Below are 19966 nucleotides of genomic sequence, written 5' to 3'. Positions count from 1 at the left end.
TTTAAAGTTCCCGTGCGCACGAGTATGAGATAACAATGGAGCCACGAGGCAAATTTCATAAACCTGTTTTTACCTCGGCAGATGGCCTACGCGCTATTCAGAGCAGAACTCAAGCCGATCGGGTTAGTCGTCCCCAAGATTGGAGAGATACGGCTTTCCAGCGACAATAGTCCATTAGCATCACACAGTTTTCGAAGTCCCTGGTCCATGACGGTCAATAGCCCTCCAGGCGGAATCGGAGGGTTTCAAATATCCTGATAAAGTTTCGTTTTCCACGTGTGCCCGATAATCCATAAACAGAGATGAATGATCGTAGGCTTTCCCGGCGTATAGAATTGTGGAAGGTTACACGGCGTTTCCACCGGGTCAGGTTCTCCAACTCCATCTCGGCCCACGTTTCGATGGGCGATTTGTCCATCGTCTTCAGGGACGCCCTGAGGACAGGGCTTCCCGGCTGATGGACGGAGTTGTCCATCGTCTTCAGGGATGCCCTGAAAACGATGGACATCGAAACGTCGGCCGAGATGGAGTTGGAGAACCTGACCCGGTGGAAATCCCGTGTAACTTTCCACATAAACAGAGATATCTTCTCGCGGGAAACTGAGTTATGTATTCGCTTACTTCCCTCGAGCATCTGAGATTGAATGCGAAGAGCCCTTGAGCTTATTTAATATCTTGAAATCATATAATTGTTTTCGTGACTTAAAAACCCCTCACTCTTGCACCCTTTTTGATAGATAGGTATTAAAATATTTCGTCAACAGAGTTGAATAGTTACGGTCATCAATAAGTATAAAAAAACTTAGAATTAGTTTAGTAATCCTCATTATTGTACTTGCATTGTTTTCCTCCAAGCTCGTGAATATTTGCTCTTTAATTTATTTACCCTTAAGGAGAAGAAGGCACAACCTAGTTGGCCACATTATGAGGCATGATAGCTCGATGAAAACAATCTTAGAAGGACAGGTGGGAGGGAAGAAGGGAAACGGACCATCTCAAGTTTTCCTCTTGTCTTCGAAACTAATCACATAAAGTTTCTTCAATTCTCTTCTTCGTTAGCAAATCTGCAAGTTGAATCTTTTGACTCGGTCGCCCAAAGAAATAGCTCCGCTGCGCAACTAAGCGAAAAAGGGAATCACACGAGGAGATCTGACCAATCCGTGTTACAACCTTAAACGCTTCGCGCGCGCCACTTCGATTAGATAAAATCTCCGACGGAATTAAGAAAGATTAATAGTGCTTCACTCTTAAGCTCGGGAAATGGATCCTTTAGAGGTAAATTAAAAGATTTAAATTGCTTGGCAATTTTTTATTGTTCTTTTTACTTTCATGCTTAAAAAGCTACAAAACAACAAGTTTCCGTTGTTTTTTTCTTCTTGTGAGTGCCGCTTGCTCTGCATTGACCGAGGAACTACAGCAATCAACTCACTCAGTACCTATTCTGAAGGATCTCGCTGGCCGTATTTATCGAAAGTTATAATTATTTCAAGTTTTTAGTGTGGAGAAATATATTTTAAAGTACTTCCAGGTATATCATTTGATGGAATATAATCAACCGAGTAAGACAGGGTTCTTACAGGTCAAGAAAATCACGGAAATGCCATTGAAATTGAAATTGTAGTGACGTCACCAACTCCTGAAAATTGGGAGGTGGAAGTTTTATGATTCCTGCAATAGCACTATTCCCATCCTAGTGTCTTTATTACTGCGACTACTCGCTTCTTCCGTACCACGCACTCATTTATTCACCTGTTTCAGTTTATGTCTCTCTAAATTTACATTCCACTCGTCCTTAGTCTCAAAGTGTGAAATCATGGAATTTAATACGACAACGATATTAAACGATGGATGTCCACCTAAATTCATTCCTTTTGGCTCAAAGTTCCAATTAAGTTGACGACATCCTTCTTTTTTTCCTTAAGTCTGGATACTGAGTATAATTTGCAGTCCAAACGCGTTCGCTTCCTTTCCTTTCTACTCCATGTGACCGAAGCAGAGCAGTGTAGGCGAAGGCAGCGTCCTCTGCTTCCTTTTTATATCCAGAGGGGGCGTTGCAGTCCGGCATGCTCCTAAAATGGAAGGATACGACGCGACCATTAGGAGGCGAAGTCGCAACGAGAGTTCAAAACATTTGACGGAAGAGAAACGCAGAAAAGCGTTCCAAGTGTTCAATGAACGCCTTCCATATAAAATGCGCGTTGGCGCATGCTTTTGTTTTTTCCTCATTATTTCCGCGCTGACCTCACGTACGCCCATGCTCCTTCTCTTGTTTGAGTCCGAGCCTTTTCGAGAGAAACCATTGAGGACCGTTTCGAAGAAAATTAATTCAGTTCTTAAGGACGATATTAAGTGGCCCTAATATGTGGACGAGAAGAAAAAAAAGATCCAGAATCGTTGCCATGGTAATGGAAAGTTTTCGTTGGAGAAGTATCACGTTGGCAACCCACACCTACTATAATTTTCACAGCTCAGTGTGGCACGTGCATGATCAACGTCATTTTTGCCACGCTTACCGGTAAATTCAATAGATGTTGTGCTCCAGTCAATTGCTAAAATAAATTATGCAGGCAATTTGTCTCTTTTTTCTTTCTCTATTAGTACTTCCTAGTATGCGATTCACATGTAGCCCAAATTTTACGGCTTCTACTCTGATAATACCGAAACCCAAAATTAGTTTACCTAGATACTTACGATTTTGAAGTTTGCACTAATTAAAATGATTTAGAAGCTTAATTTAACGATGAAAATGGTCGTTTTTTATCGAATGGGAAAATATAATAAGCCCTAAACTTCAAATATCCAAGGTAGCGCATTATCGTCGCTAAATCAAAAAATGCTGGCGTGGAAGATAAAACATATTATAATATCGCTGTTTTGCTTCTCAAAAAAGGGGTCAAAAATCACTTCATCCAGTCTTTCTGGATTGAATCGTTGCCTCCTTTCGAGATTAAAATACTTTATTGAAATTCAAACAAATAAAAAAATCATTGCGCCAATCCGCACTTGTAATTAATCTCTTACTTATCCATGATTAAAACACAAGTGGTAATTTCCACATTATGTTTTACAACAACGCACAAGTTTTACAACAACACACAAGTTTTTATCGCGGATATAGCATTATTCCACAAAATTAAGCCTGAAACGATTTTATACGTCTATTGCTTGTATCAAATTGCTAGTATTGTTTTTTCTCTTACAACGCCAACGCAGACACATGCGCCAATAAAAATTAAATGTTTCTGTAAACTGGGTGGTTGGAGTGAGTCAAGGAACGTTCAATTTTTTCATTTTGATAGCATTTCTTGGGAAAATTGTTCGTGAATATAAAACTCCACTTCTGAACTGAGGGTGCTGAGGGGAATTAGGGGCGAAAATGTCGTCATCAGGCATGAAACCATGATTGGAAACCTGGATATCATGATAACACCTCGAATATTAAAAGGATGTTCTTCAAGTCGGCCTCTACAAGTTTTGTCATTCACCGCGCATTTAAATGGGTTTACAAAAGTGGCCACTTGCGTCGCTGAAGGACTAAGTGATCCGAGTTTCAAGAGGAAATAAGATATAATTTCGAGTACCAACCGAAATTTACATACGCGATAAACGTGATATATCAAATTCATAAAGTTTTAATGCCATTCCTCGCAATTACAAAGATATAACGCAAAATATTTGAAAAAAGTGTATCGCATTGCACTCATCACCTCCCCGCGGACATTTTTGAAAACCGATTAAAATGCGACCGAAGTGGCAACAGAAATCAGCCTTCTATGAAGTGGAATTGGGGCTCTGTGTAGTCCCCTTGGATAGCGCCATACTATACCAGTTCGGGAGTGATGCATCCTCTAAAGTTGTGTCGTATTCATAAGTATGCACTTGCTCAATCCGGCTCTTAAGTCAGGGGCGTTGGTCCTACTCGTCCAAGTTCTCCTCTGTTCCCACCGTAATGGGTCCTAATTGGGCGCGATCTTCTATTGTTTCGCCCGCGGGGATAATGAGGGACCGTTCCGCCCCGAGCCCGCTCTTAATTTCGGGCCGATTTTGTTTCCGCGGCGACCGGAAGTGCACCCCACCCCCTCTGAACAAGGGGTTCGGCCGTGAATGTTGGACGCCACGGACAATCCAAAATGCAGGTCAGCCGACTGTTGAAAGCTTTTCGACGAGGAGACAATTATTTTTTTTCAGGTCCACTCGAGTGAAGAAAAATCATGCGGCTCATGTAAAGCCTCGAGAAGATATAAAAAAAATGAAGGCTTAATATAACCGTTTTGACCAAAATACTTACGTGGAGAGAGGTGAGATGATAGTGTAAGGTTGAAAAAAACTTATGATAAGGAAGTGTAAATATTTTTGGCACTCGTTAACCCTGAAAAAATGTTTCGAGAAATGCGATAAGAATAAGAATTATAGGCGCTATGATTGCCAATGATTTTTTCCATACCCATAAAACAATCAATTAACATAAACTAGTATTTAATGAAGGTTTTTATTGGATCCTTACGACAAAATCCATTGGTATTTATGCTGTAAATGATTCTTATTGTATGTTAGTTAAAGTTTTATTGGCTATGTCGCCGCGTCATTTTTGGTAACCACAACGTTTACCGGCCATTTCTGGTTGCTTTTTCAAGGGAATCTGTTTTCAGTCAAGTTTTAACAAAAATTATTATTGTAGTGTCGGAAAATTTTATAAAGTCTGTATTTAATAAAGTTGAAATGCTGAAAGCCAAGATAGAGGATGTTTGGTGAGCCAGGAAAGCTGAAGGAAGGGAAATGTGCCCTTGAATAAAACGAAGAATCCTAGCTACTCATGATAGTGCTTCAACCTGTACGTTGATTTGAACAGGTGAGGGTAGAGCTCGCACTAGATGAAATCGAAAATTTTGGAGTTTACACCTTTGTGTAAAAGTTTTTTGTCATATTTTCCGAAAATTGAAATAGAAATTTGTTTTACGCTTCGGGATATTTTACTCGATTTGGTAGTTACTAATAAAACGACCTACTACGTGTGCATAGTAGTATCTTTTTTAATAAAATAATTAGCGTAAAACCGTCGTTTTCGAGTCTTGAAAATCCCAAATTTTCCAAATCCCCAAACTCTTCGGCTGCGAGGAATAGGGTGGTTTTCTTTTATTTTTTTATTGCCTAAATCGAAAGGTTATTACTCCTGGAGTACGTATTTCACGCTTATATATTTTTAAATGACGATAGGGTATCTATTTTTCACGATTTAATGAAAAGTGAAAACTTTCAAGCGCGCGAAAACGCGACGGCTAAGTATGAATGCTGGGAAAACTCCGTGTGACGTCGTTCTGGTTCCCGCTGCCGCAAGTGAGGTGACCTTGGGGCGAGGCTTTGAGCACTGAAACGACGCAAGATGCTCGCAGGTAGCAGAGTACCCTGCTAGCAGGTAGCGCTTGGCTTAAATAAGGATTATTAATACCTTATCAAACGAAGGAAACTTTCCGACCTTAGGCAGTTTTAATAGGTGATTATTAAGACATGTTTCCCTGAGCTCTGTGCCTCATGCATGCATTGGTAATCTCAGACGATGTAAAACTCCCGACTTCTCGTATACCATCTAGGACCCTGTGACGTCACGTGGAGTGGCATCGCATGGGCGCCAATCTGGCCTTTTTCAAATGAGGTTAAAATTGACCATCAACATTCGTCTAAACCGGTATTTCTAAAACCAAATAATTTGCATATTATGAATACACTAATGGTGGGTAACGAATCGCAATCAATGCCTTTCGTTTTCTTTGATGAAGGAAACTACCCTATTCACAAAACCCACTTGATTCAAACCTAGATTCGCCACTGGTAGATCTCACCCTCTACTTGGCCACATTCACACATCCAGGGTATGGGGCTATTGCTTTTCTCCAAGCTACTTCTTACTTAGAGGGTTTTTTCGAGTGTTTGAAGGTCACAACTGGGATTTGAACCCTGTACCCCTCATACAGCACCCTATGCTATACCCATGGAGCTACTACGCTTCTAAAAAATTGCAAATATTGGGTGCATTTAATTTAACCAAACAAGCTACGGATGCGAACTTACCCCCTTTTTTAATTCATGTGTACCAGTGACTTCGTATAAAGTCACTTATAGTCAGCGGTTGATGATAAAAACATTCAGATTGTCGTACCTATGTGTTAATGCTCCATTTTGAATTGCGCCATGGATAATTTGGAAGTTAAATGTCGCTTTTTAAAAGTATTAGAAGAAGAATATGTTTGGCATGAATTAGTAACAGCACAATTACGCAATAGCCACCTTTCAAAATTACAGAAAAAAGTTTGTAGTTTCAATGGTAATTTTAAGTATACATTAAGTTGAAATAACAAGTTTCGGGTGGTGAATCTTCATTAGAAGAATAATTTCTATTAAATGCATCACAAAAATTACATATGCGTACCAGACATCTCTAAAAATCATTAATTAAACATTTTTCCGTAGTTTCATTAATTAAAATGAAATAATAATTATGTCGAAAAGAGAGGATATTTTATTTCCCTAAAGGTTGTATTTTGCCATTTTTTGGATGTGTCCTCATATTGAAGCTTAAATTGATTGCTGATATCTGTTTCAGCTGTTTCTTATCAATCCTTTTTGGTTGGATTATTTGTGCTCTCTCGCGCCATAGGAAGCCAATGCATTCGCACGACTACCTCAATCCTTGACCAAACATACTTGTTTCCTCCTTATCGGTCATGAACCTCGTGGATCTTCGCTATCAGGCATGGGTATTTTCCTAAAATTTAGTGGGAGATAAAATTTTCTTTCTTGGTAAGGAACAGGGCAAGAAGTAGAGTTTTCTTCACTATGACATAAGTGTGCTTAAATGCACTCATACACACAAGACTAATCTTCTCTTTAATCTACCCTTCTGCTACTATGTACTATGTTTTTATTTCCGCCATTTTTAATATTCAACTCGGCTTGACTCACATCTTTATTGGTATTAAAAATTTCAGACAATCTCTTTGGCCTTATCCCTATTTAATGACTCATTTGCATAAAAAACATTCACAGTGGAGTTTACAGATCGTAATTCGAAATTGGTACTCCAAATCTGCAGTATGACTCGTAATTAAGACTCGTTAATATTTAAGGTATCTGCGGACATGTATTTATAGCCCTGTAATTACGGCGTTGTCCGTGGCGACACGACTGCTTTAATAGCCAGTTTACATTTGTGCTGAATATTTACCTTCCAGCAAATATTGATCCGTATCGAGTAATGTTTCCCGTGTCTGGATCACGAGAAGATTAAAATTCAAGGTCCAGAAGGTTATAAAACCTGGAGACTATTTTCGTGACAATACTTGAGGCATACGGACATAAGAAATCGATATTTTGGCCGCTCTGAGTGAAACTAATTTAGAATCCTACGACGTCTGGAAGCTTTCTTGTTTGATACCTTGACGGAATCTAATGATACTGTTTCGTAATTAAAAAGGACAATTACAGAAATAAATCATTAAAATGGAATAAATAATTATTAGACACCTAATTTTCTTCCACTATTAAGTTCAGCCTAGAGTATTCGTTTCCAAACTCACATTTCAAGCCATCACGTAGATAACTGACTCCTCATAGCTGTATTTCATCATTATGTTACTGTTTCATGCTCAAATATTTCCTTTTTATGCGTTCTTTACCCCCAAACGATCACTTTGTTATTCCTGAAGCATTTTAAGTCACCTCTGTTGACACTGATTTCATTTCAATGAGTATATACTTAATTATTAATAAATATCTCACACTCACGTGAATATATTGTGTACACGGTGCAGTAGGCTGATGAAAAAAATGCTATTAAAAGCACAAGCGCAAAATAGACCCTCCTAAATAGTTTTCAAATTCTGTAAAATATTATTTCCTGCATCGGGGATAGGGGATTGGAACGAATTTACCAATGGTAGTTTTTGAACCCATCCCGCGTAACCTGAACACCTTCATGAGAAGGTTGAATAATATTGTATGTTTACTGTGTTTGGGGTACTCGTTGTGCCCACTAAATGCACTGCGATCGACATCATCATTTCTATACACTCTCTTCAACCGTTCGTGAATGTTTCCGACCGTCTCATTCTCACAACAAAGGAACTCAATGCAGCTCGTTGCTTTCGACGGACATCAACCATTTACATTACATTGCGCGCCGAAGCCGCGTTTTCGCTGTACCGGTAAGACATACTTACCACAACCAGCCAGATAGCAAAACAATATTTTTGTGAGCATATGTTTGTGTTGTCAGGGTAGTGTGTTGTTTGTTACAGCAGAAACTTACATACTATACAATTGATGGATTTAGTTCTTTCGAAAATACATAAAATTAAAGAATATATTGAAATGATTAATCTATAAGTCCACAGCATATAATTTATTTGCTAAGGCAATTAACTTTTCTATTATTATTTCTTTATTAGTTTTTGACCGACATCAAGTGCATCCGCCATCTTATAGAACTGCTACTACCAAGCCACGATCGGTATTACATTTAAATAAATTTTAATGGAAGCGGAAAGGATGATTCTAAGCACTCTATTAATTGTTAAGTGCCAAGAGTAACTACTATGGTGTCAGGAAATTGATGTGCACTTGTTTTGGAGTACCCTTCGTAATAACATCCGACATTGTGTCAACATTTCAGAAGTTTAAATGTGGAAAAATTAGGGAGAAAATAAGAAGATGGTTTTTAAGACAGTTTTTCCATCTTGTGTGTCAAATAGTCGGCGGTTTACCTTTATATTATTTCGGCTCACAGTTCAGCGACCGATGTTTCTATCCCGTGTCGCGTCCTATTCCCGCACAGAAAAATCAATAGCGCGGGGTCAAAGTAGCGGGCGTTCGGAGGGTAGAGGCAAAATTGAGGAGACAGTCGGCACGCAAGCCGTCACGGCAGATGTTTTGGGGGTCTGCCTCATCCTTACGTCACGTCGCGTCGTGTTAAATTCAAGCCGCTTGTTTGCAGCGAGAAATAATTCACTCTCGCGCGATGCTTTGGTGACGGCTTTGTGGTTACATCTCCCGAGCTTTTTAGAATATGTAACTCACTCGTGAGTAAACTGCGCTCGTTCACGGAAAAGTTCACAAGCTTAAGGATTGATGTGGCGAGAAAAATTATTTTATGGAAGTGCTTTAATTTTTTCTCGTCGCAGCCCTCTGACTTTGATTTCGAACATCAATTTGTTGCAAAATCTTATTCTCTTCATTATTTTAATTGCATTCTAGTTCGTACCTTTCATTTGGAAAATCTGTGGTGATGACTCTAAACGTCAAATTGTAATCCTGATGCAAAATTAATTTTTCGTGATGTACCCTTCATTTCAATGTATTTATTCTACCAACAGCGTAATATTCATGACACTTTTCTGAATTGGTTACTCCGCATCAAAGCATTACAGGTCGCACGTTGCATTTTCACAGTATTCGTTGTTTTTAATAACAGTTTCGCCTGCGTCATAGCAGAAATAGCAGAAACATCAGAAATATAAAAAGCAGTGAGGCCAGAAAACAAAGGTGCCTCCCACGTACGTTGGCAAAATAGTGGGTTCCTTATGGTAGTTTTCTAGTGCTTTCTTCTCAAAGTCTTCCATAAAAATGTTGGCGATCACGGACAATAGAGGTTATCCCATGGCAGCACCTTCGGTCTGTCGATACAGTTGTCATTAAAAACAACGAACACGGTTGAATGCCCGAGAAGATGCTGTCGATAAGTTTCTAAGCGATAGTTGGGCCTCGCGGCATGTCGCCTACGCGTTTGTCGCATCGCTGCTATCCAGTCCGCGTTGGCGTCACTTCTCCACCGTCACCCCGTGGGTGTCAGCACCACCTGTGGCCATGACAGAATGAGGAAGGACGCGGTGAAGAAGTGTTTTATTTTTCTTCTTCGGCCTGTGCTTCATTTTGATATCAGTCTCTAGTTCCGTCTTCTCAAATCAGATGAAATAATGACCAAAGAAGGTACCGTGTTGCCCACATATTTTATTAACTCCGTACTACACGTGTTTCAATTGTTTAACATTCGTGACCAAGTACTAGAAAAGCTAACAAATAATTCTATTTCAGATAGAGATATATTCTCCGAGAATAGTGGGAGGAAGACCACATTCTTCCTTCTGATCTTTTACCCCCCCCCCCCCCCACCCATTATTCTTGAAGATGTATGTATCCGTCTGAAATGGATTTTTGTCAATTTTTCTAGTTCCTTAGACAGAAGGTATGGATGGAGCGAGTACTTAGCGGGGAGGGGATGTCGAAAACAGTGTTTGAGGGAAGAATGTTAGGTAAACGAGGGAGAGGAAGGAAAATAATAGGGTTTTTAGATAGAATGAAAGGGAGTAGATCTTATTTTGAATTGAAGAGGGAAGCGCATGATTGAAGAGGAGGCTCCCGGAATTCTTCTTAAGAACTCCATGGAAACCTACCTTAATCGGTTGAATACTTTAATAAAAATAAAAATGACGATTGTGTAGCAATTGAAACACGTGTAGTACGGTGTTAATAAAATATGTGGGCAATACGGTATCTTCTTCAATAATTATTTCATCTGAATTGAGAAGATGGAACTAGAGACTGATATCTAGAGTGATTTTGACCCTGGTGCAACTGTTACTTTTTGCAGTATGCACCTCAATGCCAAATTTCTTCATTAGCGGAATAAATCATTTCAGTGTTAAAATTGCTAAACTGAAAAATATTAATTTAATTATCTGTTTTTTAATTGAGATTTTCCATAATTGTAGACCTGATTTCTTTTTTCCATCATGTTTTTATAGTCTGAGCGTATCAGGTCCAACTATTTTCACATTAGTCCAGGAAATTTTAGGGTTCTTTAAGACATGTGAATGAAATTGCTCCCGTCTCTTGAAAAAAGTGCCTTCTTAAGTAAAATCATAAATAATGAACTGCGGGTAAAATCTTGGCCTCTGTCATCAAGAAAAATTCGCTTTCTCTTATTTCCTTTGCCTTTTCGTATTTCCTTTAAATTCTCTTCGTGATAATGTACCATTTTGTATTCCTATTAGTGGTGTCGTGGTGCCAAAACGCCGTTGCGTTCCAGCACTGGTTAACAAAAGACATTATAGTCAAATAACACTACTATCAACCAAAAGAAAACCAAAGTTCGTAACCAAAAGAAAAATTTTGTAATAAAATGTGAATAATAACTTGTAATAAAAAACGGATGGAGTAATATTTCACTACTAAAATAAGTTAAAGTGCGTTCCATCACTGCTAATTTTGCCATAATGTCACTGACTCCTATTCTTGCTGAATAAAAAATTCTTCCTTACTTGTCAAACAGATATAAGTTGACAGTCCGTCATATTTTATGGCAGCCACCTGCGGCACCATAACTCACGGGATGTGATTTGCATAGTTGCCAAACGGCATTTTTCGAGTTCACGGCGTCGCGGCATGTGATGTTGAGTGATGTTAAATTGAGTCCCAACATGGAATCAATCTATTCAATGTTTATTATGTCCCTTTGGTTTGTTTCCATAAAATTTCTCCCCTTTGCTGAAATGAGAAGAGTATCAAGTTATTGTGTTGGTACGATATAGTTATCAGTGTGTCTCTAACCAGGGCCAGGGTCTCAACGTAATGAGGAATGACTAGATAAAGTCGTCAAGAACGTTTCGAGGCGAAACGAATTAGAAAATAATTTATTATCGATATATTAGTTGAAACTTTTAGATACATGTTAACTTTTATGCCATTCTATATTATATTTATTACGAAAAACACAATTTTTCCTTGAAGCCACTTATAAATGATGAATAATGGTGAAATTTTAATTATATCTTACCATTTGAAGAAAGGAAAATTTGAGTAGCATATAAAAGTAAGTTGCTAATATTTTTTCATTATGCCTCAATTTTGAAACTTCGATGCAAAAGTTCTTTCTTAAAAAGCAAACTGATCTACAAAACATTTACTCCAGCAAACATTATTCAGGTCGGCCACTTCTGTCTTGTATTTACTATTCTTCCGCCTAAAAAACAGAAGATAAAGTATCGCATTCCATGCAATATTAATATATTTCACGTATATAAATTTGAGGATCTTCTTTCGTAATATTCATAGTCTCATAATCTGGTTACGCAGGAAAATAACATGAAAGCATTTCACAAAGAGCGCAGAGGGTAGTGGATTCGAGTATTCTCTTCTGCTTCTAAATTTTCTATCTATTACAGTGTTGCCTACTGTCTATTTGTGAACGGACGCGTTTCCCCGGCCTTGGTCGTGCCTCTAAGTCTCGAATATTTGCCTGAGTGTAAGGTGGTGCTAGCCGACGGTATTAAGGTGGTGTTGTTGGTGATCTTCATCTGGTGGTTTTGGTGGCATTCTTTGGTGATCTTCATCATGCCTGCCTGTTCGCAATGCAGCCAAGTTCTTAAGCGCACGCAGAAAACTGTAACGTGCCGCACTTGTGAAAAAGTGTTCCACCCTGCTTGCGCCTCGCTCAACGACGCGGATTTGCAGCTGCTGGAGGACACTAGTCGTGCCTGGAACTGCGCCACCTGCATAGCGAAGTGTCGCTCCACCCGCGGTGATGACACCCCGATCAAAGCCCTGGACCCTGGATCTCTCTATGACAAGAGTCAACGTGAGGTTTCCAATCCCATATTGAAGGAGTTATTGGATCGTGTCAAGGTAATCCAAGAAAACCAAAGTGAGTTTGTGAATTCTATAAAAAACGACATAAGTGAACTAAAGAAAGTTATATCAACCTGGGAAAGCTTAATCAACGAACATAGCAAAACTATTTCTCTAATTAGCGAGTCACTATCAAATATAAGTGGTAAATTCGACGGTATGGTGGCTGAAAATGAAGTTTTGTTGAAGCGAGTCGCTAACCTTGAAGCTCAGTTGAACACATGGGAGCAGGACTCTCTACGGAATGTCGTAGAAATTCACGGGATCCCATTTAAGCCTGGTGAGGTAGTGGAGACCCTTGTCTGTCAAGTTGGGCTGGGCCTTGGGGTCAAGTTAGAGGCCAGTGATGTCGATTATGCATATAGACTGAAGGCCCGTTCAAACTTACCTAACAACAGACCCCCTTCCATCCGGGTTCGGTTCATGAGATCGAATTTAGCACGAGAAATACTGGAAGCTCGCAAAGCAAAAAGGAGTTTCTCAACAAGAGATATTGGATTGAGTGATTCCCCTAACTACCCCATCTATGTCAATGAATCACTCAGTGCTTTGAATCGTAAATTGTATGCTAAGGCGAGAGAGCTTAAAAAGAACGGTAAACTTAAATACTTATGGATAAGAGGGGGGAAAATATTTGCAAGGGAATGCGATGGGAGTGAGCGACTTCTTTTACGCACCGAAGGCGATCTCCATGCCCTTCAATGACATAAAATTGAAGGTTCAGGAGGTAGAGCGCCCGCATGCAATAATGTTGACAATTCCAACTCGACTCCTGTATCCTCGAATACTCATGGTAGTATCGTATACCAAACCCTGAATATATGTCATGTCAACGCACAATCTTTACCAGCTCATATTGATGAATTTCGTAACCACTTTGTTTGTGGTGATTATCATGTGATAGCAATTTCTGAATCCTGGTTGAAACCATCTGTGCCCACTGAATATGTTAATTTGGATAATTATATATTGTTACGAAACGACAGGTTGGAACGAAGTGGTGGAGGTGTGTGTGTATATATCAAAGAGAATCTCAATGGAAAGATACTGTCCTGTGTCAATGAAAACTTCAAGCCTGAATTTATGTTTGTTGAAATAACATGTCCTCTTGGAAAGATTTTACTTGGTGTTGTATACAGACCTCCTAAGGTTGGTTACTTGAGTGAATGTTTTGAATGTACGCTGGCAGGCTTCCTTCCATCATATAGTAACATACTTATATGTGGTGACTTTAACTCGGATCTTTTAAAGATTACGCATGACAGTAACTACATAAGAAACCTATGTTTCAGGTTCAATCTGTCTTTAGTACCATCTCATCCAACTCATCATCGGCTCACATCAAGTACTCTATTAGATATATTTATTATAGATGACCTTTCTAAAATAAAGGAACATGGTCAATATCCAGTTCCTTTCTTATCTGACCATGATTTAATATACATAAAATTTAATCTTAAGGTGCCAAAAATGAAAGAGAAGGTAATTTGCTACCGCGATTTCAGTAAATTTGTTCTCCGTAATTTTCAAGAAGAATTTGATAATATGCCATGGGCAGACTTCATGTCCACCAATTCTGTAGATACCAAGGTATCAACCCTTATGATTAATTTAAATCAATTATTAGATATTCATGCCCCACTAAAAAGTTTTACTCCGAAACGAAACCAACTTCCATGGATTACCCCGGAAATAAAAAATATTATCAATAAAAGGGACATAATTCGCCGCAGTTACACAAGGAGAAAATCTAAAAAACTTTTTCTGGAGTATAAAAAACTGAGAAATGAGGCCCAAAGTATTATGAAAAAGGTTAAGGAAGACTATTATAACCAATGTTTTATGGACAAGTGGGATTCTAAAACAATATGGAACGAAATTCGAAGACTTGGACTGATTAAGTCTCGAAATCAGGGTACAACACTCGATGTTCCAATTGACACATTAAATGATTATTTTATCAGTTTATCAGCCAATATCACCCCCGGGACAACAGTAAGTCCAGCCACAGGTCGTAATAGTGCATTAGGAGTCAACCTGCACAAAGTCAATGAATTTGGAAATGATACGTTTTACTTTCCGAATCTAACTCCCGAGATCATGCTAAAATGTTTCCAATGCATCAAGTCTAATGCTGCTGGAAATGATGGGATTAATAATAAAACACTGAAAGTGGTTATGAGTGTGATATTTCCGACATTGCTTGATATTTATAATTGCTCACTGAACTACTCTGTTTTCCCCGTTGCTTGGAAGAGAGCCATTGTAAAGCCTATTAAGAAAATCCAAAACCCTACACAACTATCTGATTATCGCCCTATTTCACTGCTGCCTATCGCCTCTAAACCACTTGAGAGATTCGTCTACAACTCTGTGTTAGATTTCCTATCCGTTAATAATTTGCTGGATAACTATCAGTCAGGTTTTCGTAAGGGACATAGTACACAAACGACCCTCATTAGAGTTACCGAAGACATTCGCTTCTCAATAGATCAAAAGAGAGTTACCATTCTTGTACTTTTTGATTTTTCGAAGGCTTTTGATTGTGTTAATCACGATTTGTTGCTGGATAAAATGAACCAATTAGGATTTTCCACCCCAGTGATTAATTGGTTCCGTTCTTACTTGTTCCAGAGAACTCAAGCAGTAAAAGGAGATGACGGAGTACTGTCTAGCTTCTCGGTAGTATCATGTGGTGTGCCCCAGGGTTCAATATTAGGTCCCCTCTTATTCTCAATTTTCATAAAAGATCTACCACTTTCAATTACCCATTCGAAATATCACTTCTACGCAGATGATTTACAAATTTATCTAGACTGTCACCCAACAAACATTGATAATGCCATTGAAAAATTAAATGAAGATGTTAATCACGTTTGTGATTGGGCCAGAATGAATTTACTAAAACTTAATCCCCATAAAACTCAAGCTATTATTATTGGTACTCCAATGTATGTCAGGAAACTCAACTATGACAGATTACCGAAAATAAAAGTTGAAGGCGTTGATATTGGCTATTCAAGCACGGTAAAAAACTTAGGGGTCATTATGAACAATACGCTAACGTGGAACGAACATGTATCCACTATTTCTAACAAGGTACATAAAATATTGGCACAGATCAAACATTTCAAACGCCTAATCCCAATAGAAGTACGAAAAAAATTGGCGAATACCTTGCTGGTTCCACATATGGACTATTGTTCCCTTGTTTTTTCCGACCTAACTGGTGAATTATATCAGAAGTTACAAACACTTTTAAATTCTGCGATTAGATATATATATGATATAAATATCCGGGAGCATGTCACTCGTTACTACATAAAGCTGCAGTGGTTGAAACCCCAACAGAAAACTAAATTCCTGCTATCTGTTTTTGTTTACAAAATATTGTCATCCAAAACACCTGACTATCTTTACAATATGATTATATGTAACCAGAGTGAAACCAGTAGAACTGTAAGAGCTAGAAGGCGTTTTAAAATACCAAATTGCCGAACTACGGTGTTTCAATTGTCCACTTTAAACTCTGCTATAAGATTATGGAATGAAATACCGGATGATATTATTAATTGTAAAACTGTTAATCAATTCAAAATGAAAATGTTTGTTTATTTACTCGAAAAATATGATTGTAATTAAAATACTGTAATATATTTTTTATTAATACTGTTAAATTGTATTTCCACTTTTTTATGTTGTTCACTGCTGAGACTTAACTGTAAAATTTGATATGTTCCATAGGACAAGGTCCTAGAACAATAAATTTATTATTATTATTATTATTATTATTATTATTATTTTACTTCGTAACCTCATACCACGAATATTACAATGGAGGAGTCTGAAGTCGGCTTCTAAATGTGTTGTCACTTACCACGCATTTAAATGGGTTTACGAAAGTGGCCACTCGCGTCGCTGACGAGCAAATTGATCTGAGTTTCACGGGGATAACGAGATATAATTAGGTGTGTTAACGGAAATGTGTACGCATTTTGACGTGATGTATCAAATTCATTACTTTTCAGTGCTATTCTTCGCCATTTCAAACATCATACTGCAAAATATTGGTAAAAAGGGGATCGCATTGCATACAACACCGCGACGCGGTCGTTTTTCAAAACCGATAAAAATTCGACCGAAGTGGCAACACAAATCAGCCTTCTATGGGATGGAATTGGGCCTCCTCTATGCAGTCCCATTGCCTCATGCTCTCCCGTTCAGTTCATTGCCTTTTCACTCCCATTCATCTCCATTCCGTAACCCACACTCCTCAACCCACCTGGTAGTCTCCATCTTTTCCGCCTTCAACTCCTTCCAACTATCCCGCACCAACGCCGTATTTGACATTTCAGCTTCCCACACGAAATTATTTTTTTGGCCTCAGTATTTTATTCTGTCGTATTATTTTCAATCTACATATTTTCCTTCTCTCTCTCTCTCCCTCTGCCATCCGCAATAGGTGTGAGAATGCTTGGATTAAAGTCGCTGTTAATAAATTAGTATCACGGCGAGAATATGTATGTTAGGCAGTAGTGGGAGATGAAATGATTGTCCTAGAAAGCAGTAAGCGCAACATCTAGTCGCAAAATGATATTTTATCGGATATTTACATTTTTTCCCATTTTTTTGGTTTTCTTTCTACTTTGCGGAGTTCAGATTAGCACAATTGCATCAGGTATTCCTGTAAATGAATAAACTAACTGTAAGTACTTACTTTGAAATGAATTAATTTTTGCAATTTTAATCGAGGGATACATACAACCAGGCGTCGTACTAGTACGTACTTTCTATTTCATCATATTCATTCTTACTCAAGTTTCATTAGACACATGAGCAAAGACACATATCTCTGAAAAATTACATTTTCTTTCGCACTGCGAAGTTTGAACACGATCTGGTGGTGACTCCTTCCCATGTATGGCCGACTTTTTCATATTTTGGAGGAAGTAAGAGGAAAAGGAACTTTACTCTCTCCTCTCCTATCCCCTGCTATTGCCTACAAAATGTATGTATAAATTGGTTGCATTTAACACCATTTTTACTCTGACGATGATGTAGTAACAATGAAACGCGAATGGTATTACAAGTTATGTCTGTGGAAAATTGCACCTTGTTATCCTAACAATAGTTGGTCGACGGCCATATTATGGTGTGATAGGCGGAAAGCGCTTCTCTTTTCTTTTTCAGATCCGATCGCACTCCCTAGAGATTTTTTTAGTCTAAGGTCAAAATAAAAGAGGTCTGCTCCTCCCTTTCCCCGTCTCTTGTGTTATCCTTTTGTGCCGAAGGTTTGACATTTTGAGAGACGCGACCGCGTGGCATTTCGCGACTCTTTTGTTTTCTAGTCCCTTTATTCTTTTCGAACCGTAGTACGCGAAGTCGCCGTGGATTGTCGAGTGTGTAGTTGGCACACTTTACACGTTTTCACTGACGTTTCAAGTCCCTTCTTGAACTTTTCATGCTCTAAATTTTGATGGAATAGGAATTTTTCAGTGGATAATGCTGTTGGGGAAGGTTCTACCAAATCATTTCCCTTCAGTCTTGATTCAAAAGGTTCAGGAAGTGGTATTTCCGAGGCAGCATGCGTGTCAAAAATATTTAGGTCACGGAAGATGAAATTCTCATCTAATGGGGCTCTATCAGACCGTATCGAATGAATTTTACGATCGAACAATCCGGAAAGACCCTTAAATTTTTGACGATATTATTCGTCAAATGATCTATGACACGTCATTACTCCTGATTCAATTGACACAGTACCGACGTAGGCGGATTTAGGGGGGGTCACAGGGCACGTGTGGCTTCACCCTCTCCCCCAGACGCTTAATAAATGGACAGCATTTTTAAAACGGTGCCATTATCATTACTGTCGTTTTGAGTTGTGATACGGATTATGGTGATGAAGAATGTATTTCGGACAAAAATTGTTTCATGTTATTATTAATCGTTAATTGTTAATAATAATTAATGATGTTTAGACCAAAAACGTGCCATTTCTAAGCTACAGGAACTTTGAGCCATGCGCTCCGATCGGCCGTGAGGCCCTGTTGCCAGATACCTTGGATACATCGCGATCTCAGCCAGGCAAAGCATTGAGTTGTCCAGAGCATCCGGCAACAGGGCAAACCCCCAGCCAATCGGAACACTTGGCTCTGGTGGTGCGTTTTCGGCCTAAGCACTTTTAGTAATTTTGGTTCCTACTGCCATTAGCTATCGAGGATTAAAATTTCGTGACAATTTTGTCCACCCTGAAGTTAAAAATGAGACAGATTTCGAAAATAGACCCTTAGGAAGACCAAACCATAATAATTATGGCAGTTCCAGTTTAAAATAAACTATGGCTATACATTTCATGAAATGAAAACAAAATTTTGGCCTTTTTATTGAAATTCATGGCTTTTCAACACGTGAGAATTTACCAAAAAAGTATTTGTACTATCGTTCCACCACCTAACCCCACCCGGAAGCAAATTTCTGGATGCATGTCTCACTATAGATTTAAAGCTATTTCAAATATTCTCTATTTCTCCACAGTTGCCGCATCACCAGTAGACAAAGGCGGAGATGACTATGACGACTACCCTGGAGACAGCAACGACCAGTTTGACGAAGAGGAAGAGGAGGAGGAAGAGTACTTGGGACCCCCTCCCGTCATCCACACAGAGTCGCAACTGTTTGAAGTTAAGCCAGGGGCAAAGGTTATGCTGCCCTGCAACGTAAGCAACTCTGGTGAGTCCTTATTACTGCAGGAATCGGGTTGTTGTTGTTGCTTGAGTGTAGGCTTCCCCACCTTGTGGGCTTACGTTCAAATCCCAGCGGTGGCAGAGAATTTTTAGAAACTGCCTGATCCCTGCTTGAAAGATGTGTGGAGCAGTGGCATCACTATAGATCCCCCCCAAAGCCTCAGAAAATTTTATAGTATACGAGCAAGATGCGCCCGCTCCTAGCGGGCTTCCCCCACTCTTTTCAATGCAGGTCCATAGAGGGATAGGCGTGTATCGAATTTTAAAATGTAGAAAAAAAAAGGCAGGGTCTTATGTACAAATTTAATTGGAATGTTCATGTACAAATTGAGGTCAGAGGACCTCTTTGAACACAACATTGGAAGTAATTACACTATCCTCAGCTAAACGGACATGATGACTCATACTTATGTATCAGCAGGAGACTTGAATGAGGAATCAGCTGCATTTTGATAAAAGTTATTTAAAGAATGCGAGATATCGTTGCAAATGAACAAATGTATCAGTTTATGCGCCGTTAACGTCAGGAATATTTACCGGTTTTT

The 19966-nt window shown here is 38.9% G+C and overlaps 1 protein-coding gene across 2 annotated transcripts in view; it reads left to right on the top strand.

The window, feature by feature from the left end:
- LOC124167359 (protein amalgam-like) overlaps nucleotides 1–19966 on the top strand; it is a 483736-nt gene that overhangs the window by 442251 nt on the left and 21519 nt on the right. For both annotated transcript variants that reach the window (XM_046545367.1, XM_046545366.1), the window contains exon 2: nucleotides 19213–19407. In XM_046545367.1, the coding sequence (XP_046401323.1) occupies nucleotides 19213–19407 (195 nt within the window). The remainder of the gene's footprint in view (nucleotides 1–19212; nucleotides 19408–19966) is intronic.

Source organism: Ischnura elegans, chromosome 10, assembly GCF_921293095.1.
Source record: "Ischnura elegans chromosome 10, ioIscEleg1.1, whole genome shotgun sequence".
NCBI lineage: Eukaryota > Metazoa > Arthropoda > Insecta > Odonata > Coenagrionidae > Ischnura > Ischnura elegans.
Note: the sequence above shows the minus strand (reverse complement) of the source record. Positions and strands in the feature narration are given on the sequence as shown.